This window comes from Phaenicophaeus curvirostris, chromosome 2 (assembly GCF_032191515.1).
Source record: "Phaenicophaeus curvirostris isolate KB17595 chromosome 2, BPBGC_Pcur_1.0, whole genome shotgun sequence".
In the NCBI taxonomy this organism is placed as follows: domain Eukaryota; kingdom Metazoa; phylum Chordata; class Aves; order Cuculiformes; family Cuculidae; genus Phaenicophaeus; species Phaenicophaeus curvirostris.
The window spans coordinates 43275299-43298033 of NC_091393.1; the positions used below are offsets into that span (position 1 = coordinate 43275299).

Genomic DNA, 22735 nt, shown 5'->3' on the forward strand with positions numbered 1-22735 from the left:
CTCTTTGAAGCATTATTTCCTTTACATGGTGTGTTTTATGAAACAGCATCTTCTTTCATTTGCTGTAAAAATCAGCTAGTGAAAGTTGGTTGTTATGTCATAATACAACCAAAATGCAGTATATGAAACTGTCAGGTGAAAATTCAGTCAAAACATGCTGCACATCTACTTTGCCTAATTACTGTGTTACAGTACTGAAAATATGAGTCGTCCTTGAAGCTTCTTCTAGACGTCTTGGGCATATTATCAGGATATAAATGCAAGGTCAGCATATTTTATGATAGCCTCTAATAATCAGTTTTATCAACACTTGTTAAGGAAATGCCCTATTTTGGAAACCAACTTGTAATTGGAAGTTGATTTATAAAATTCTTAGGCTAATGTAATATGAAAAGGTAATGTTCAAAATAGTACAGGTGAGCTTTATTTACAAGTTTACTATTTGACAATTCACATACCATATTTGTTTAATCTTGTCTATGATATACATTATAAATATTTACTGTTAAGTGCTAAGAGAACAGCATGCAGTGTGATTCTTGTTAACCACCTCTAGCAATTCTATGCTGTGGGGTTGTTTAAATGCTGCAAAAAACAGAGAAGGCGTTCCTTCTCTAAATGCATGAATCAAGTAGCCTGTTTATGCTTTTACTAATGCTACTGGGCATCTGGCATAATGCAGTTAAACTCAGGGAAGGTTACAGTGACTCTGTATTAGTGTAACAAAGGCGTAGAGCCTAATAATGTGTTTGTGTGAAAATGCACGCCAGGGCCTGGATGCAAGGTGGTGGTTCTTGAATCTCTGTGTCCTAAATTCAGAGCTTGTTTCTGCTGGAGCATTTCTGCCTTAAAGTTCAAGGTCATTCACCTTCCTGCTGCTGATGGCTGACTGCTGAGGTGCTGTCACCTGTCCTGATGAGCTGGATGTTTGTTACATGAGGATGTGAAAACTGCTGCCTCAGATTATTAATGCTACATACAACTGAGAAGATTCCCAGAGGTCAGAGAGAATATGTTGAAAAGATCATTGTTACCAGAGTGTTTGGCAGCATATCAAATTAATGCTATAAATATGGTGTAACTATGATGATAAAAATATCAAAGCCAAAATACAGTGCTGTATATCAGGACAGAGCATAACTAATTACCATAAGGCAATGTGCTCTGTAGAAAGATTATTTATGAAGAAGGCAGGGATGGAAGGGCTTTTTTAAGCTAACTACCAATGAGTTCTACTAAGGTGCAGATTACTGTTTCTTGTCTCTCCTGATAGGTATTGCATGTTGTACAGCAATTTTACCTTTGTTATTTTGTTGTTCCTTAAAGCTCTTCTTCAGCATTGCCAAAAGGAGGAGGGTTCGTGTCAAAGGTCATTTTTGCTGAAGTTGGTGCTGAAAAAAGACCAGTTGTATAATAGACTTAGCTGGATTTGCACCGTTATGTAACGTCAAAAGCATTAGGAGCATAAATCCAGTTCCATGTCTTTGTTGCTAGTGGAAATACTGGGATGTTGGGTTTATGGGATTTGCAGAGAAAACACAATATTAGTTGGAATGCCAAAATCAATGTCATTTCAGCCAATTCCCAGAAGGTGTATTCTGGCCAATATAAGTTTCTCACAGCATTCTGCTTAGGAAACTGTCAGCCTCTGGCCTGGACAGGCGCACACTCTCCTGGGTGGAAAACTGGTTGGATGGCCGGGCCCAGAGAGTGGTGGGAAATGGTGTGAAATCCAGCTGGAGGCCAGTGACAAGTGGGGTTCCCCAGGGCTCAGTGCTGGGTCCAGCCCTGTTCAATGTCTTTATCAATGACCTGGATGAAGGCATCGAGTGCACCCTTAGCAAGTTCGTGGATGACACTAAGCTGGGTGGAAGTGTGGATCTGCTGGAGGGTAGGGAGGCTCTGCAAAGGGATCTGAACAGGCTGGACCGCTGGGCAGAGTCCAATGGCATGAGGTTTAACAAGGCCAAGTGCCGGGTCCTGCACTTGGGGCACAACAACCCTGTGCAGTGCTACAGACTAGGAGAAGTCTGTCTAGAAAGCTGCCTGGAGGAGAGGGACCTGGGGGCGTTGGTTGACAGTGACTGAACATGAGCCAGCAGTGGCCCAGGTGGCCAAGAAGGCCAATGGCATCTTGGCTTGTATCAGAAACGGCGTGACCAGCAGGTCCAGGGAGGTTATTCTCCCTCCATACTCGGCACTGGTGAGACTGCTCCTCAAATCCTGTGTTCAGTTCTGGGCCCCTCACCACAAGAAGGATGTTGAGGCTCTGGAGTGAGTGCAGAGAAGAGCAGTGAAGCTGGTGACGGGGCTGGAGAGCAGGTCTTACGAGGAGCGGCTGAGAGAGCTGGGGTTGTTTAGCCTGGAGAAGAGGAGGCTGAGGGGAGACCTCATTGCTCTCTACAACTGCCTGAAAGGAGGTTGTAGAGAGGAGGATGCTGGCCTCTTCTCCCAAGTGACAGGGGACAGGACAAGAGGGAATGGCCTCAAGCTCCGCCAGGGGAGGTTTAGGCTGGACATTAGGAAAAATTCTTCACAGAAAGGGTCATTGGGCCCTGGAACAGGCTGCCCAGGGAGGTGGTTGAGTCACCATTCCTGGAGGTGTTTAAGGCACGGGTGGACAAGGAGCTAAGGGGCATGGTTTAGTGTTTGATAGGAATGGTTGGACTCGATGATGCGGTGGGTCTCTTCCAACCTGGTGATTCTATGATTCTATGATAATGCTCAGAAATATGTAGGAGGCTTCAGTGTTTCTCAGTTAAATTTGAGTCTGTCTGCTGTATGGGGCATATGGGAGTATTCGCTTAACAGTTTTACACATTGTGAAGAGCCTGCAGCAGAAAGGTAAGACATGGAGATGTTCTTTGCCATAAACCTAAGTGCACTTGGGAATGAAATTAACTTCAAGATGTCTTTTTTAAAAAAAAAAATCAGTTCAGAATGATATCTGCTAAGTATTTTACTGTGTACAGTCAACCTGTACATAAATTGGTTCTGCTGCCAAGGACCTTTAGACCTGGAAGTTAGGTGTTGGCTTTCATTTTATCATCAGCAAAATTCCACTTATGCTTAATGGTTTAGGAAGCTTCTCTAATAGGGAAGTGTCTAAAGGCTTGTATGCCACAGGCATTAGAATATTTGATTTTTTTTCCCCATAGGCAACAGTGGTCAAAGAGCTACATGCTCATAGTTTGACTGAAGCATCATTAATGTCTATTTTAGGTTCTCATCCCACTCTAGTTTCTATGCGACTATGTCCACTGACAAGTAGAGAGTGACAGAGCTAGTAAACTAGTTAAGGTAGAGCATGAAGCTGTAGTGAAATAAGAGTATTACAGTCTTGCTACGTCCAGAGACAGGCTGGCTGAGGAAAAAGAAGACATGGTGAAAATAATCTTTTCAGTCTTCTCTTGTATTGCACTAGAATAAATAAAACAAGCATAACCAGGGCTCCTTCCTTTCTGATTATAATTTGTGTTCCTTCTGTCACTGTTGCGATGTTTTAATCCTTGTTGTCATTCAGCACTGTGAATATGATTGATTCAGCTTACCTAACTCTAGGTTTCTACAGATTGGGTGCCGTGGTCATAAGTTGCTTCTTGTAGGCTGGCTTGCTGGTCAGTGAATATGGAGACAAGCACCTTCATAGGAGGAGTGATTTCGCTTGGCAGTTTTAGAATTTTTAGGTCAGTAATCTCCAAGATATTTATGGCTTAGGAACATAAAATCAAAATATTTATGTTGGGGAAAATTAGTTGTTGATAGGCTGTTGTCTGAAAGAATAGAGCATTATGTGGCATCTGCCTTCTAACGTGTAGTTTGTATAATACAGTCCTCAAGAGAGGACTTACAGCAAAGGGTAGTGCTAGGGCTAAAAGGAACTGTTATAAAATGCGATGTGCTGTATTGCAAATGTTAATCTTCTCTTATTTCCCCTCCTCCCTCCACAAAGGTTTACTGCATTGATATACCTGAAAGTAAGAAGAAAATATTCTTATTTCAGGACACAGGCAGTGGAGGGGTTTTATTAATCTCCAGTGTATTTTGGTACACATTTACAATCTTACATATTTTGTTCAAAGGAGAGTTAGGACCAGTATAATTCTATTTCTGAATTTTTTATGATCATTTCTTCAGTTGCCTGCCAACACACGCCACAGGATACAAGACTGATTATAATGTACTTTCATTTTGTTACTAGGTCAGAGCTTCTAATTCTGAGCTTGTCTGCGTCACTGGGAGTATCAGATAATTTACTCAGAAGGAAGCCTCTGACACGCTCAGAGTTGGTTTACTCAGCAAAAAAAAAAAGCATCTGTGCAGAAAAGCTTATTGATTCCTCTGAGAATACAATTTAACTGTACTGAAGTAACTATGTGGGTCAGGGCATATATTCTGGATCAGTAAATTAAGATGAGTTTGTCTTTGAATGTGTATGCTCTATGTGAAATGAATGACTCAGTCCTAATAAGAATATGCAGTCACTGTATAGATTTTTTCATCTTTCTTTCTTTGTCTCTTTCCAGACCTTCTTCCTTTAAAGAAATTTTTAAGAAGTAAAATTGTAGCATCTGGAAACAGATTTGATCAATTTTGTCTAATTTGAAATATCAACAAGTTTATCTGTTAAATGTACCTAGTACGTATATGCATGGAAAAGCAGAGTTTTATATGTCCTGATTCTTTTGTGTGCTTGAGACAGCAGATTTTGCTACTGAGTCACTGTCTGCTGCAAGAATACTTATTTCATGTAAATACTCTTTTCTGTAAACAGAAATTGTATCAAACAGGTACTCAACAAATCTCTGCATTCTGCTTATAAACAGCTTACACTGACCCACTTGGGGGACGTTACCTGCAAGGGGGAGAAACACAATGAAGGATTGCTCTGAGGAGTGTTTTGCTCATCTTAGGATAAAACTGCACTTAGAAAGCCCTGCTGAAGTGGGCTTCTTTATAATTTGCTTTGTGCTACGTTTAATATGTTTGTTAACCTTTCAGTGGATGGTACTTCAAGATGTGGAAACAAGGGAAATGAGAATTAATTGCAGGAGATTCTAGCCTCTTTTTTAATACTTATCACTACTTCTGTTTTGTTTTTGTTTCCAGTTACAAGAAAACACATGAGACCCTGAGCCACGCAGGACAAAAAGCAACAGCAGCCATCAGCAACGTAGGAACTGCTATCAGCAAGAAGTTCGGAGATATGAGGTATAGGGATCTGCTACTTTTCTGGTTTTATTTTGAAGACAAAAAGGTTGAGTCATCTGGTAGCTTTTGTTTACCTTCCGCATTAGTGTTTTATAGGTTCAAGTAGTTTGTAGTCAAGAGTACTTTATAACATTCACCATTTCAACCAAAAATAAGGGATAATGATGAATGAAGATGTAATTCTTATTTGAGTCCTGATTTTTTTTTTTTTTTTAAAGTTCAATTTTAAATCCTTTTGGAATAACTTTGCAAGGTCAAGGAAACGTACCAGGAACAAAAAAATGCTGTTAGATCTTTATTAACCCAATTTTATTCATACACGGATTCTGGAGATCAACATCATCTGAAGAAAACAAGCCTGCCTTGCAGCTGCTTGGGGAATGATAAATGAAAAATATATTTCAAGTTATTTTTCTTCAGCTTTTTCAGGATGTACAAAGGCAAAATTTTGTTCTGCAGTTGTTTGTCTAAAAAAGGGTATGATGAAAGTAACAGGAGTTGAGGTCAGGAGAACAACTGTCACTTAAATGCAACTTAAATGTCAGGCTTTAGATGTTGATATATCTTTAAAAGTGCTGGTCTTAAAGTCTGTCAGAATGAGAGCATAACTGAAGGAATTGTACACTGTAAACCAGGACTTTAGTTTTCAACTTGGTAGCAGGATTAAAGAACTTTCTAGGTATTTTAGGAAGTTGATTTTTTTTGTGATGAAATAAATTGACATAGGTAACTTCTGCAATATATTGTTTGAGCTGCAGAATTAGGGTCTCATTTATTAGAGATATAGGTATGTATTCACTTTTTTTGGTAATTTTGTAATGTATGAGGTAACCATATCCTAAGATCTATGCGAATCCATTTTACAGTATTTCAAATATACGTGGCATGTTTTGCTGCAAATGGCTGACACACAGTTCTTGACAGGTAAAACTTCTGCTTTTTTTTTTAATCTGAATCTTAAGAAATATTTAGAGACCCTCCTTTATACATACCTTTTACACAGAGCTCAATAAACACTCTACAGAAGTGTTACTAGTTTTCTTGATAAAACTTAAAAAAGGAAAATCTTCATCACTGTATAATATGCTTTACAGTGTCTTCTTCCACATTGCAGTTTAAAGTGGAAGTCTTGTGAGTCACTTGCAACCAGGATGTGAACATAAACTAAGAGTTGTTTGACTCAATGCAGTTAAACATCCATAGCTAGTATATGCCTATAAATGGATAGAAGAATCAGGAGGCATGCAGTTACATTTTTCTAGAATATTTTTTAGCATTCAGCAATCTGAGAGCTGAAAATTTTTTAAAATAGAGGTTTGAGCTTTCATTTTAACATCTTTGAAGACTTTTCCTTCATGAATTCATATTTTTATAAAAATTTATTTTAACATGTATGAGCTTTTTGACATGCATAACACCTCATGTTTCCACAGGTGAACAGGTAGTTATGTGGTAAAGAACTGTGTGGTTTATTTGTTCATTCATTCATTCCCTATTCTACATCTCCCTGGTCTTGCCTTTGATGCTTTCTGGCTCTTCTATTGTGAGAAACAGTGAGTGTAGTCTTTCTGCTGTCCTTTATCTCACTCATGATTTCCTGTGGTTTTATTGTACTTCAGTTCCCTCTTTTCCAGGCTGAGGCTCCAGTTGCGTGAGTTGCCTTCACAAGCCTCTTTTCTACCTTTGTTAATTCTTTCTTCGTTCCCTGCTTTATGGTTAAATACTGTATCTTTTGAGAAATGCATGAGATGTGTGTGCTGCATGCGGCTCCGTTTCATTTTCTGTTCTTTAACACTTCCTCCTATAAAAAAGACAAGCCCACTGCTCAATGGACAGGTCCTGTTACTGCTTCCGTGCTTTAGATCCTATAGCAGTAAGCAAAGATTTGGTGAGCAAAACCCTTGAGCGCTGCGTCTTGATAGAGAAGGATGACTCTAACAATTCAGTACTTCTTAGGTCCTGTTGCTTGTGCTATGTGTAGGGCGTGGGATTAACTGCAAAGGCAGAAATGTCTTAACTATAATAAGAGCATTTTTTCCCTTTAATATTTCCATTAATTAATCACTGCCACTAAATTCCTGTGTCTTGCCTGTCATTATCAAACCCCACCCCCATGGTGATCATGCTTCTGTCTAGTGCTTGGAAAGCAGATGGGTGGTATTTGTCCCATTAGCCCTTTAGTCAAGGGCTTAAAGCAGGAGCTAAGTCCATAAGCATTTTGATTAATCAAGAAGCTTGATTCTAGTAGCTTTTTTTTTGATTGAAATTATTGCCTTGAACCTGGTTGGAATTTTTCAGGGAAATATGAACTACCAACATTGCCATTTTTGTGGACACTTACTATCTTCAGTTAAGTTCTCGGTTAGAAGAGTTGTCTTGACACTTGATGATGAAGTAGGAAGCAGTATAGGTAGTGTCCCTTACTTATATAAAGCATGGTGTGACTTGTGCCTTCTGCATCTGCTGAACATCCTAAAACTGGAGTAACAGTCAGTATTCTTCCCTTGGCAACAAAGCTCGCCTAAGGTCTTGGCTCACCTTGAGCAGGTGCAGTTCTGTGTGGGGTCACACTGTAACCTTATCGCTTAAATAACCTGATTTAAAACATGTTCCCATTTCCCACTCCAACCTGAGCTGTGTTTGGAGGAGTAAGCTGTAAGCAGACATGCATTCTCTGTTTTATTGTTTGCTCACTTTTTTGCTAATCCACATAATTTTATTTGAGCAATCCAGTATGTGGATTATCACTGCCCCCTCCCGTAATGCTGATTTAAACACACATCAGACTCTAGCTTAATTCTTCTGGTTAGGCATTAAGGTTGATATTCGCCAGAGGCATCCAGATGTAAATCCCTGTTCTGCTTTCATTCAGAACAGACACTTGAAACTGATTTCAAAAATCCAGATGATCATCATAATTCCCAGTATGTTCAACAGTCTGGTGTGTTTGGTCATTACCTCCTGCCTATGGCGATGGTGATTTTGAAAGGGTTTGTAGCTAGAGTCTACAAATTGTTGCCTGCCTTCTTTGTGAAACAAAATCCTGTTTTCCAGGTTGCCTGCCAAGTCAACTGTACAGAGCACCACATGAAACACTGTTTCTGCTCTGATGATGCAGGGTCTTAATAACTTGAGAGATATTTCAGCCTGGATTATCTCTTAAAAATATTAACTAAAATATGATATATCAGAAATAGGCCAGATAGACTTCCCCAAATGTTCTGTTTTGCTGTGTTAGAATTCAAGAAGATGAACTCTACAAAAAAAAAGAAAGAAAAATTGCAAAATTCCGTGGTCCCAGAGAACAAAGAAGCCACCCTTTTGAGACAAAGTGCTTTTGATGCGGTTGCTGTGCTTTTCTTTCATCTCTGCCCCAGCTTCCCTGTGTTGCAACTCTCTAACTCATTTTTGTGCATGAATAATCATTTGCATTTTACATCTTCCAAATTCTGTATTAATTATTAGTTCTTGTAAGGTCTCTTTACAGTTGTAATGCATTCTATTTAATATTATGATTTTACTAAAAATACAAGAAATGCATATAAAACCAGTCTACACATACTTTTGCCTTGGGGTATAAATCAGGCACTAGTAATATAGTTAAGATAACAGATTCTTCATTAATGGCTCTTGTGATTATTGATAGGCGATCAGGATCTTTTTTCCCCTCCACCCCTAGCTCATATTTCCTCCTTAAAACTTTTATGACATGGAGAAGGAAGGCAAAGGGGGAGAGAGTAGTCTCAGGTCACTCATAGGCTCATATCTCTCAGAAGTAGAGGTTACACTCTGACATTTCAACATGGCTCTTGATATGTACAGCACAGATCTGATACAGAGTTGAGGGTCTTTATTCCTTGCCTCTTTGTGTACTGGTAAAGTCTGGACCTCTTCATGCAATACCGCTGGACTGTTCTGCAGCTGTCTGTGTGGATCTAAGAGTTTCAGCCCTACTGATGATCTTTTTAGTAATATGTAGTGATACCAAGTGGAAGACTTCCTGATACTTTGTTTGCTTAAAAAAATAAAGGGAACTACATACACTACAGTGCTACATATACACACCCTCATACATTACTACTTCACAAGTAAATGTATTTAAAGATTAAGCTAACAAAGGCATGCATATAAATTAGGATGTCAGCACTTATACTGCTTATACATCCTTCATTCAGCTGTCTCGTTCATTTTCTTTAATTACATGATCACACAGTCCCCTTTCAAATTCAATGCCTGGGATGAGCCTGCTCTGAAGATGAATAAAGGTAATATAATGCCTCAATCCTGCCAGGAGTTGGAAGGCACGTGTGGCAAGAGGCAGAAGACTGTGGGGAGGGAGATCCTAGGGGCATGATTGAGGCAGCTGAATGTGTCCCTCAGAGATGAGTGGAATCAGCACAGAAGGCACATGAGATCCCAGAGGGGTGGAAGAAGGCAAAATTCTTACCTCTGGAAGGGGACAAGGGAAGTTCTGGGAAACACAAAGCAGATATGGTGAGAGTGCATTAACCTGCTATTTTCTAAGCATCTAGAAGACAGCATGATGGCAAAAACATAAAAGGGTTTGTTGAGAACAATTATCTTGAACTGACAGCACTTGTCATTGAGGGCAGAGGGAAGGCAGGAGATGTGATATAGCTTGACTTTGGTAAGACTGTCCATACTGGTTTTGCAGTCCTGTAAATGAACTAGAGAAATACAGTTCAGGTGTTACTGCTTTAGTAGGAAGAGGGCATACGGGTCTGAAAATTATTTTCAAAGAATAGATTTCAGTTACTCACTACAATGCAGGCAGCTGTCCTGAGTCTGTTACTCTTCAGCATTTTCATTACTGGTTTAGATAATGGTGTCCTGCGTATGCTTAAAATCCCCAGATGACTGCAGCAGGAGAGAATGCAAGCATCTTAGACAGCAGCATTAGAATTCAAAACTATTTTAAATAATAAAATAAAATTCAGTGTAGGAAAGTGTAAGGTATTTCATTGACAGATGGCAAGAAGTCAAAAGCAGAGATGGGGAGCACTGACCAACCAGCTTTACCTAGCAAGTTCTAGGCTAGTGGCTCACAAGCGCAAGAGGAGTCAATGCTCTAATGCTATCATTGCTAATACAAACTTAGTTCCAGCAGGCATTACAGGAGTGTAGTCTCTAAGATTCGGGAGAAAATTGTTCTGCTCAGCTCTGATAAGGACTCAGCTGGAGTGTTCAGGCCAGTGCAAGGGTACCACTCTTGGAAGGATATGCAGAAGGAAGGAATGGGGAGAAAAATAAAACCGGTTTCAGAAAATGGAGCCAGTGAGAGTGTTTGAACAGGTTGGCTTTTAGGCTAGAAAAACATGTCTGAATCATGAAAGGAGAGGGAGGGTGTAGTAACTAAATGTGAGAGATCAGGAAAAGAATTCACTTACAAAGCTGAACGGGGCACAGGTTATTTCTGAAGACGCTGAAATCTTTCCTATTGGAAGTTTTTAGAAGGTTAAGCCAATATCAGTTGAAGATGCCTCAGATATAATTAATCCGCTTTAGTGGTGTGGGAATTGATTTTTGCTGTGCCTTTATGGTTGTGCCTTTTTGGTGTTTTTCTTTGCTGTGGTGGTGGTGGATTTTTTACCAGCTTTTCAATGTGTATTTCCATGTCTGTTGCAGGACTAATTGGAGGCTGAATTCCTTGAAATATTGTAGCTGTCATAACCCAAACTATCATTCTTCAGGAAATAGTAATATTGTCTTGCTTCAGAGTTTAATTTAATAAGTATTTCTTTTGCTGATGAGTGAAGCAGTTATTTTTTCTCATTTCTGCTGACAGTTGCCCATCTATTTGTGCTGGATTTTGGAGCTTTGCAAGAACACAAATTTCCCTATCATATGATTGCTGTACAAGTATCAGCATGGAGAAGGGAGTCGTTAGTGGGAGTTGGCAGTAGTAAAAGGAGTCTACAGATGGCAATAATATTACTTAGGCAGAAACATGTTGTGAAAATTAGTCCATGAACGATTGAGAAGCACCAATATACATGATGATGAGCCCTGTAAATAACCTGGAAGAAATCAATGATTTTCTTCAAAGCAAGTTATGAATATTGTGTGGTAAATAATGCATCACACCACACATTGAAAAAGGATGTGAAAAATAAGTATTGAAGTGATGTTCATTAAGCGTGCACTGTCTGGCTGGCTCACTGCATGAGGCAGGTGTTCCCTTGAAGTGGTCTGTAATTAAAGACTACATCAATAACACACAGATGAAGGAGAGGCTGTCTGCCTCATTTCTTGACTTTGGAACCCTAATGACATCCTTTGAATATTGTATATTTCTTGCGAGCTGGAAAGCAATGTCAAATGTTTCAAGTATTGTTATCAACAAGGAAGAAGTATTTTAGAAAATGTCATCTTAGGAATTAAAATCCCCATATTTTTTCCATGCCCTTCTCAAGTGAGAGATAATTGAGAAATCCGGGGGGAGGAGGGGGGTGAGAGACATTTGCTGCTGAAGTATATGTTTGCCTATATTTTCTCTTTGATGAGGTTAAGGTAGGATTTTGGAAGGGAAACCAATTAGCATTGTTTAAAGCTGACTTAGTGAAGAGAACACAAAGTTTAGGAGGCAAAACTTCCATCCTTCATTGCACACAGAATAGTTGACTGTGTAGTCAAGAAATGTGTGAAAATTTTTGTTTTGAAGGAATCTCGGCTGATCCATGTTCTAGTGTGAATTCCAGCATCAAGATTTGAATGCAAATTATTGTATTTTTCTCCCCAGGCAGTTTGACATCCTACAGATATATACGTATATTTTGTTACGTTTTCATAATGCTTTTAACTCTTTTCTTTCCTCATGCATCCACCACAGATCACATTCAATTGGGTAAGACACATTACTCTCCTTGAATGCTGCCTCTGTATTTGACAGGGTTTATTTTATGGAATGTAATGCAGTAACCTCTTTCTTTTCAGCACCATTATATATCATAAAGACATATGCTACTTAAACTGCAATGCCTTGCTTTACATCATGGCGAGTTTAATGAGGAAAGGCCTAGACTAAGTATTTGCCTTGCTCTTGAGTAGGTTAGTCTGAAATTCAAATAATGAGCATATTCAAAAGAAATTTGAAAGAACTGTTGAGAAAACCTATTTATAAGTAATCCTATTCTCTCAACCATCTTTTGCTGTCAGAGGCTGGAACATAAGCAGTAAAAATTCTCTTCAGCCTGCAGAGTTTTATAAAGATCGTATAAAGAATTTAATTACCTCCTCTTCAATAAAGCAAAACTATATTGGTCATGAAGTGTACATGGTGACTCTTTTAAAGTCTTGAGTCCTGGGGAAATTTCCAATAGTAGGCCAAGTTCTTAACACAATTAAAAGGGTTCTTCACGTTTAGAGCTTGAACTTACTGATGCTGTAAAGTACTTCAATATATGATTAGTTATAAAAGAATTTTGTGTGTGCTGAAAGGTTCTAAAAGTGGTGTGGCTTTATGTCAGTTCACCCAGCAGCGAGGCTAAACAGCCCTGAATCCCCTGCAATCCCTCTGGCATCACCAGCACACAGGACAGCTCAAGAACAATTTTTCTGTTCAGCTAAGTAATCCTAACCTGGACTCTTCCTTCACTGAGAAAACTTCAAAATGAGGCATAGATTGACCTTCCTTTCTCACTCTGGCATGAAAACAGAATGTAGTATTTAGCATCCTTTGTCAGGAAGGATCTTTTGTTCTCTGATGACTGTCACAGACGTTTCTTTAAAAAAGCTTAATATTTTAGGCTTCTAGTAAAAGATGATTTTGTCACTGTTCCTATAACTTACATCTTTGCCTATTTAAAGAAATTAAAAGATAAACTCAGTGAAATGTACACTTAGTATTCAGACTGTCTGTCATATGCCACCTCTCATCTGTGAGGATTTCATTTAGCACAATGTAATCTTCTTACTTAGACCTTTGTATTTGGCATGGTTTGCTATTAGAAGAGGAGCAGCCTATGCTGAAATACTTCCAAATTCTTATTTTGGCCATTTGTCATGTGTTACAAGACTAAAATGGCAAGCATTCTTGTTTAATTTAAGTAGGATTGTTAAAGATTTGCTGCACTTGTGAAATGTTTGGGCTAAATCTTAAAAATTATGTGAAAAAATTGAACATGAAACATTTGCATTGTCTGCTGTCAATTCTTGCCTATCTGAGCTTAACAGATGCCTTAAAATATACACAACAGCGAACAGTTCATGTAAAATCTCTTTGTCCCACCTGCTTGCCAAATAGCTCTTTCCCCACCCCCATTTCTGAATATTTTTAATCTGGAAAAAAAAAAAATCTTTCATGTGTGTATGGACACAGTGCTGCTCTGAATTTGTATGGTTTAGACCAAAACCATGCTACTTAGATGATAGCTTTCTTTTTTTAATGATATATTGATGCTTTGATTGATTGCAGCCAAATGTTGGTGTCCTGACAGTAAAGTTCTCAATCAGACCAGGCAGCGGCTGTCAGTTACCACTGAAAGTAGCCAGGCACGAATTTTTGAAATAATACATACTCTTACAGTGCACAATTTACTTATATTGTTCAAATTTAAATATACTTATGGACAGTTCTTACATTTCAAATAACTATTCATACCTAGAACAGTCTTGATGCTTCCTAAAGGTGGCGAATAGGTGATGCTATGATAACAGAGTTGGCCTTGGTGGCTCAGGTGGGAGAATGTGGCTAGTCTAAGTCAAGCAGTTAGGGGAGGCAGCCATCTGCAGGGTTAAAGCTGTACAAAACCATTTGGGGATCCTTGAGTGATGTAGAAGTGTTTGACAAGCTCTTGCCATCAGGAGAGGAAGAGTAATGGCATTCTTAAAAATAGATTTATTTTTTTTTTAAAGTTAGTTTCAAAAAATAAAGCTTATATGTTTTAATCATATTGCAGACTGGATTTTACAGCTTTGTTTTCTGTATGTTTTGCTTTTGTCCTACAGTTACTCTATTCGCCATTCCATAAGCATGCCTGCGATGAGGTAATATGCTATCCATATTCTGTTTTCTATGGTGATATTCAACAGTGCACTGAGGGGGGATTTACATACTTTGATCCTGATCCTGCAGGGGGTTTTTTGATGAATATAGTCTCACTTCAATCAATTAAGGATGTTCATGTAGATAAGGGCTGCAGCACAGGCCATCTGTTTTTGGGGTTGTTTGTTTGGGTTTTTTTCCTTTTAATTGTATTAACTGTTTAATCTCTTGTACAAGCCTCAGAGTAAACAAAGCAGTTCTGAGATGTATTTGGGTAGTTGATTGTTTGTATTACTGAATCTGAAATTCAGTTGTTTCGCTGCCTCTAGAACATCATCCAAAGCCCATTAATGTCAGAGATGCTTTCCACTCTGGCAGGCTTTGGCTCGTGCTCCTATGGAGGGATTTTGTATGAGTGCTTTCATATTTTAATGGTTATAATCATGCTTTACTTGGCTGCAGCCAGATATTGATGTCTGTCCAAGTAAAGCTCCACCTGTTTTTGATAAAATTAGGATCCAGATTTCCTTTTACCCCTTCAACATCTAAATATATGAATATCCCTTTCCCTGCCAAGCATGCAGGGAAAACAAACCTCCTAACTATATGACGGATCTGAATTCATTCACCTCTGGCAAGTGGTTAGTTTAAAGCAAGCATTCACCAGTGTGAATTATGGGACAAATTTAAGTCATAAAACTCAGTTTCTCTCTCCTTTTGACCCTTCTTACTATGTGAAAGGTTTGTCCCATATTTAACAGAAACCAAGAGTATTCCTGCATTATTTTTCCCATTGGCTTCCATTTGCCCTTTCCTTAAAATGGGGTCAGTCTAACTTAGCCTGATGAGAGATATGATGTAAATGCATTTGCAGAAACAGAGGCCAACATCATGCTTCTGGTAAGTTCACAGAATGTGCAAAGAGGATGAAGTGGAACACTAAAGTTCTAGCAGCCGTCAGCTTCATCGCTTTGCGCGACAAAGCACAGACTTCTGTGTGTGTTTGCCTTTCCAGTGGGTGACACAGAGATATGGGCACCTGCCAGAGTAAAGTGGTTCTGCCTCGTTGTTCCACTGTGAGGGCACTCCTTGTTGTGGTTAAAGATCACTGTGAAGTTGTATTTAATGTAGGAACAAATACATGTAGTGGTTTTAGTACACCCTGCTGGCCATGTTGTTAGGAGGAACCCCAAGCTTTCAGTGGTATTAGTTTCTATAATCTCTTTCTGGATATAGTACAACAGACAGGTGGAAAAAAAAGTTGAAGAACTAAACAGTCTACTAGATAACTGCTTCACTATACTGCACTGGGCTTAAGGAGATGCTGTCACCTCTTTCCTACGGTAAAGAAACTACAAGAAGAACCCTGCTGGACAATAGCTTCTGAGCTGCCAAGTCTTCACTAACAAAGAAGCACAAAGTATGCTGTAACTGGGCTGTCAGTTGTCAAGCAAGGAGCAGAGAACCAGAAGAAGGTTCCCTTTATCCACTGTGGATTTGCCCAAGTCCTTTATGGTGGCTAAACTGCTGGAGGAGACAAGCTTTTGTACTTCCTCCAGTTTGCCTGCTTCTAGCATGTCTTCCTACACGTGACAGGGATTATCAGCAGTGGGGAAGCTGCTGTGAAAAGGGGAGAGAAGACATGTATCTGAGCAGCTGAGGGGCAACTTGTGTACAGATCTCTTTCAGCACACACATAATATTACATGGCAGATACTGGTTGTGGTCAGTGTGTTTTGGCAAGAAGAAATGTGAAAAATGTAATGCATTTAAAATGCCAGGGAAGCCATGTTTCAAGTTTTAGAGAAAGAAGGAACACTGTTGGCAGACAGCCCAGCAAACCAAATATGTGATTTGCTTTAAGAAGGAAAATCACAGCTGTTGCCTTTTTTTCTTTCTTTTTTTTTTTTAATTCTTTTAAGATATGTTCAACTCGGCTTTCCCCAGAATGGTGTTGTATTCTGTTCTGTGGGGAGTGAAAGGCAGAAAAAAGCTTAGCTTTGTCAGAGGGGCACCTTTGGAATCAGTGTCCCTAAAATCTTTGTGTATAGAGAGCAGCAGGATACACTTGCAGTCAGAAAATTAGGGACTGTAGGGGCTGTCAGGGTTCTTCCGAGGTATTTGGGACCTACTTCCCATGTAGTTCTAATCTCCTACATCCTAACCTCAGGACATTAAACTATCATCTTTTAAATCAGATTGCGAACTTGTTAATCAGCTGGAAAAAGTTACAATTCCATTACAGCAACAACACAAATGGATGGAACCATTGAAGTACAGTACCACAGCCAGCCAGCATTCTCTGATTGCTTTCCTGAGAACATGATAATTGTATCAGAGGGTTGAGAGGCCAGTTCAGTCTAGGCAGGTTCTGCTGTTACAAATTTGTAGCTAAAAAATACTCATCCAATTACAGTAATGGGATTTGACTGACAGGGCACAAGTGACTGTTTATACCCTATTGCCCTGTGCTGCCGGGCAGCCTTCATTCTGTCCTAGCATTGTTACCTGGTAAGAACTGGTCAGATTGTGGAGTTATCCCATTACGTTTGCAACTGACTCTTCTTTCTTCCTTCAACTTTCTTTTTCTCCTAGGAATTCTCCAACTTTCAAATCGTTTGAGGAGAAGGTTGAGACCACTGTTACAAGCCTTAAGGTAAAGGCTAGAGGAGGCAGAGTTACGTGGCTGTGTATGTTAAAGTATGACCCCTTAGTTGTCCCTGTCTTTTGAGGTGATAGGGACCGACTGAATTTGCTGTTCCATCAAAAATGTCACAGAACTGCAAGAGCACTAATGGAAAATGAGGGCAATTTGCAGAGAAATCATCTTTCTCTGCTTTGTTACTAAGAAATTATTTATGTTACTTGCCAAAGTAAACAAGTGGTCTCAGATATGCCAAAAATACAGCCACACTATAATGGTAAGAAGAGATATCTCGGCTGTAACCATGGTTGATGATGTTGTGCAAGGCAGAGCCATGTGGAGATGCAAAGTCAGATTTTGAAAGCAATGCGGCCTCATGAGTTTTGTGATGTGCCCTGCCAGACAGATGCAGCCGTGTGCCTTGCAGAGTGAACTTCATCCCTTAGCTACACTCCTTTCAGTACTAGAGACATAGTCACCAAGTGCCCTTTACTCACCTGCTGGGAGCTCTTGTGTAACTTGTGTGATTCACACTACCTGTGTGGTTCTTAGCATTGAACTCCTCTTTCTTTAATGCAGGTACATTTCCTGTCAAATTTCAATGTATTGTTTTGATTTAAATTTTCAAAACTATATTGACATATTTGCTGTGGGTCAGGAAGATCTGATAAAAAAGTTACCAGTTATCACCAGTATCACTTGTTAAGGCTCTATGGGAATTTATTAATAACTGTGACTTAAACTTTCAGAGCAAATATCAAGCCCGCTACTCCCTTACTTTATTGAACTTCCAAGCTAGGCAAGCTCTTCTGCTAACTGATGAAATAAAGGATTACATAGGATTAACCCTTTTGAAACTTAAGACACAAAGTTCTAATTAAAATAATCTTCCTAAGCATTCAGTGGCTGACAGGCTGGAAAAGTGCTAGTTTGTCTTGAAGTCCTGCTACAATTCCGGGATGGAGTAAGAAGTTTTGCCTTGTTTTCAGGCTTTCATCAACTTTGAGAGGGCATATTGGCATGCCAAACCACGAAAGAATGTTCTCTTACCAAGGCAACCCAGTCAAAAAGGCTTTGTCTTTTCATCATGTAGTCGTAACCATTTCCGAATCTTTAGATAAAAGTCTGTCTGTTAGGAAAACTCTATTTCAGAGATTTAGTTATATTGCTTTTTCTTTTCCATACTTATATTTACAAATTTAGCAAAACAAAGCATTTTGAAAGTATGACCTGTAAGCACATAAAATTCCATTACCGAAACATATGATTATGACTCTTCCTCCCCTCTCCCCATGGGAAAATGCTGTGGGCAGTTTTGTATATCAGCATCTAGATAGCTTCAAGTACCTAAAAGGAGACAAGCTGCTGCTTTTGTTCTTTGGTTACTATATTCCTTCTGCTGTCCAAAATCCCAGTATGGTTTATGTACTTTGAGAGCAGCTGTGTTACCATTGCTGGCAGATGGGCCACTTTACTCATCAACTGAACGAGTTCACTTTAATACCTACCTCTTATTCAGCCTGCGTAGAGCTGGAAAAAAACAGTAAAACCAGTGTGAGCTACTCATGTAAAGAATCGCACTAAATTTAACGGTAGTATCTACCATCCTGCCTAAGATCTTAGGGACTGGTTCCTTTAAGCGTTACGACAAATGCTACTGGCAGATTTTATGATTACAACCTAGAAGTTTAGAAATTGTAGGAGGAAAGGGATTGCTTTATTTGACTGTTTTTATGGCTTTTGTTCTAAGAAAAACCCAACCCCAGTTGTTCTCTGCCTGCTTTGAACGGTTCTCATCCCTCCACAGCCATGGGGGTGGAATGCAAATGAGGCTTGTTACAGTGTGGAACTTGCTGTTCTCTTTGTTTACCTTGTTTCAGACCAAGGTTGGTGGGACAAGCCACACAGGGGGCAGTTTTGAAGAAGTTCTCAGCTCTACAGCCCATGCCAGTGCTCAGAGCTCTCTTGCTGGCACCCGTCTCCCAGAGAGTGAAGAGGAGCTTCAGTGTTAGAACACACGCCCTCCTAAACCTCATATGCTTCTTATCAGAGACTTGTCCAGCCAGAGATTTTTAGACCTCTCTCTATTTGTATTCTGGATGGGCCATTTTATCATCAGGTACTTTGTACGCTGTAGAAACCACACATGACTCAGTGACTTAAAATTATCTAAATTGTTTGTTAAGTGACCAAATTAACAGTTTTCATTTTCATGTAACTTTCCTCCAAGAATCTCCTGGTTTCTGTTTGTTACATCTTTTAGTTTACTGTTTTCTAGCTATTAGTTTCCACTTCCCCTCTCAGTGCCACGTCAGACTGATGGACCTAGAGCTGTGCAAAGATTCCTACTGCCGGCAATGGTCCATATACCAGCTGTCTACCAGCGATATCAGGTGTCCCTTGCTCAGGAGTGCCTGTGCATGATCTATTTCCTAATGGAATTAAGTCACTTATTGTCCCAACAAGTTTTTTTTCTCCTTCACTGGTATAGTCTGGCATTGCCCTCCACCCATTAGTCAGCAAAGCTAAAGAGGGCAGGAAGAGACACCCAGTGAGTCATACAGAAACTGAACTGATCACAACTGTCGATTTAAGATGATCATCATAGCTGGAGAAGTTTCAGTTTAAAAATGCATTCCATTGCTCACTGTCTGTGGTTTGATAAGATTTGACAGTACAAATTAATACCAAAAGGCAGTGGAGTGTTGGAAACCTCTTAATAAATTTGCCTCCCTATCTTCCCCTCAAAAATAAGGGAAGGTGTATTTTTTTTATGAGCCTCAGTGAAGATACAGCCTTAAGTGAAAGAATACAAAATGAACAACTGGCTAAAGCTGTGCCATAGGTTAGAGAGCCCATGGCTTTGGTCCGCATTTCAGAGCTGCTAGCATAAACCCCTTTATCTTACAATACACAGGATGAGTAGGTATTTCACTTTTGGTGTCAAATTCTGTTGTGCTTCGCTCCAGGATGCGATTCCTCCAACCGCATTATATCTGCTTAGGCACCAAAAGCCAGTCATCTCTCAGCTTTGCTTCAGCATGTTTCTTGCATCCTCTTAACATTTTTTACTACGAAAAGAGCAGCACCCTTGTGGCACTATCTTGCTGCCTAGTGAGCACGTGTCAGTCTGCATGTTGCATTACTCAGCCTACCAGACTGAGATGAGCACAGCTTTAATAAAGTATAAACAAGATGGAAAACTGTCTGGCTCCTTTCAAAGTGGATGCATCTTTTGAGCATAAGCCAAAGCTTCAGATCAGTGTTAGTGAGTTTGACCTTACAAACTGCTTAAAATCTTGTGAGGAAACTTGGCTTTAAGTGATTTTTTTTTTCCTGTGTAGCTTTTGTTATAGTTTTTACAGAGTTGGAATTCCTTTAATAATGTTCTACTGGACGTAAGTTAACCTTTGGACATTTATATCAAATGCCTCCTTAGTGTGATTTTTAGCATGGAAGCAAATCTAATTAGTTTTCTAATTAGTAGAATTTTCTTGTGACAGTTTCCTAGCATGTTTTATGTGGTTTTGTGCATAAATGTGGATTCAGTTAAAGAAGATATTAATGGTCAGCTTAGTTTGTGTAAACAAAGTTATTGATATTCTTATTAAAAATAAATTTCTCTTACTCTTTTACACTTTGTAATGTTTTAACTCTGTGTATTTACCAGTAATTCTGTGCATCTCTAAGCCTTACTCTGTCACTGGAGCACATCAGGGTAACCTGCAAGAACATAATCTGCTACTCCTACAGTTCTTAAAACCCATTCAGTCTTTTCTGGATCTGAAATCGCTTATGGAAAGCTCAAGGCCCGAGTTTTGAAATAGTTGAGATTCAAAGGAGGAAAATGATTTCTGACCACCCTTCTTTCTCCAGCCTCTTTCCAACAAACTCCCATTTCAAATGTGTGCCCCAAACTGACACACAATTGAACCTGCAGTGTGGAGTCCGGGATGTAATTTTACACAAAGTACCTGCTGGAATTCTTTAAACAAACCCAAACCCCACACAGCGCACAATCAAACCGTGTCTCCACTTCCCAGGATAATATTTACCTTTCTTGCACCATTGCACTGCTGATGGGGGTTCAGCAGTCCGTTCCCTGAATCCCTGTGGAACAGTGTATCCCCAGCCAGTAAAGCCTCCTGCTGCGTTGGAGGAACCAACTGTTCTGCTAGGGTAGTGCTTGTGCTGTCTCTATCCAACAGCCTTTTAAGGCCACTTCTGTTGACTTCTGTTGTTTGTCAAGAACGTTCTCAGTTCTGTCTTCCAATGCATCTGTGGCTCTTTCATTCTTGGCATTCAATGTAGACTAATAGAGACTATGATTTGTGTGCATCTCGATGCCATAAAACTGCTGAAGAAAGCTGAGCAGGCCACACTCCCATCACCCCTATCGCGTGACAATCAGCTGCAAATAACCACTTATCACTTTCCTACCGCTCAGTAAAATGCAGCTTGTTCTTCCAAGGTCTCCATAGGACACAGCTGCTGCCTTGCGTAGTTCCCTTAGCAGAGCAGGCATTCCCCATCTCACCTGGAGCAACGTGCTCTGTGTATTTTGTGCACTGTGCCAGCTGCCAGTGGGGTTGAGGGGCAAGGAGGTTGAGGGTGGGCTCCCAGCAGCTCTGCACCATGCCCTGTTCCTCTGCCAAAGGCACCAGCTGTAACATACAGTAGGAGCTTCAATCAGGCCCCTAGAATCATAGAATCACCAGGTTGGAAAAGACCCACTGGATCACTGAGTCCAACCATTCTTATCAATCACTAAACCATGCCCCTCAGCACCTCATCCACCTTTAAACGCCTCCAGGGAAGGTGACTCAACCACCTCCCTGGTGGTAAAGGAGACATTTCCTGGAGTCATGGTGTGTGAAGATGTGTGCTCAGCTAAATAACCTACCTTTAAAGAGGACTATGCTGCCTCATTTGACATTCCAGGTCTCTACCATCTAATTTTTTTGATAATTGTGACATTGCCCTGATCTCCAGCTGCACACGCAATGCAAGAGCAAGGAGTGCAGTTGGGCCCATTATGACCTTTACCACCACTACAGCTTCACTTGACAACTACACTCTACTTTTACATTAGCATTATCATTTCTACTAAAAAAACCTGCTCCTTACAGCAGAATCAGTACCAGTGTGCAACAGCACGAGCATGGGACAGACAGCTTTACATTGGCTTTTGCATTAGCCTGTGCCAAGTTCCAAAGGTCCCTCCCACCCTCAGTTGGTCTATGATCATCAATTACTTGCACCACAGTCTGTAAAATTGCCAGTCTAGCAGGAGGGCAAGTCGGGAACACTGGCCTTAAAGAAACGTCAGCACCATTCCCTGATACAACACCTGAACAATGAAACAATAAACACCTTGAGAAAATGTAATTAATGAGGTTCCCAGTTTTATCCACCATCACTTCTTAGGAATAAGGCAATCCAAAGAAATGCCATGTCCAGTCTGGCTCTGTCAAGAGCTTCTACAGAATCACACTCATTGGTCTTGCTTTTGGTAGAACAGTGAAAAGATATTAACCCACTTAGCAGAGGAGGCACCTAAATCCATACATACTTAGGAGCAGCAGAACAAGACTACCTGTCCCTGTCAGTGTATTACATGAACAGATTGCAGTCAGCTAATTTTTTCAAATTAGCTGAATTTCCCAGTGGAGACTATCTGCAACAGACTGCATCAGTCACAGGCTGGCTGAAAAAAAAAAAGAAACCATTCTAAATATCTGGTCCTTGTTAAAACCTCTGATCTGGGAGGTCACTGTTCCTGTCTAAGTGGTCCTGGGATTCTTAGCAGTATATACACCGGGAAAAAAATTCTGCTGGCAGAATTAGTGATACTTCTTGGAGGAAAAATAATGCAC

General features: G+C 39.9%; 1 protein-coding gene across 2 annotated transcripts in view; it reads left to right on the plus strand.

The window, feature by feature from the left end:
• TPD52L1 (TPD52 like 1) overlaps positions 1-18936 on the plus strand; it is a 55830-nt gene extending 36894 nt beyond the window's left edge. The window contains exons 4-8 of one of the 2 annotated variants that reach the window (XM_069851834.1): positions 5110-5211; positions 12062-12076; positions 14179-14217; positions 16811-16871; positions 18740-18936. In XM_069851834.1, the coding sequence (XP_069707935.1) occupies positions 5110-5211; positions 12062-12076; positions 14179-14217; positions 16811-16871; positions 18740-18871 (349 nt within the window). In that variant the 3' untranslated portion in view covers positions 18872-18936. The remainder of the gene's footprint in view (positions 1-5109; positions 5212-12061; positions 12077-14178; positions 14218-16810; positions 16872-18739) is intronic. The other variant, XM_069851835.1, reaches the window with a different exon arrangement.
• Positions 18937-22735: the final 3799 nt, after the last annotated feature.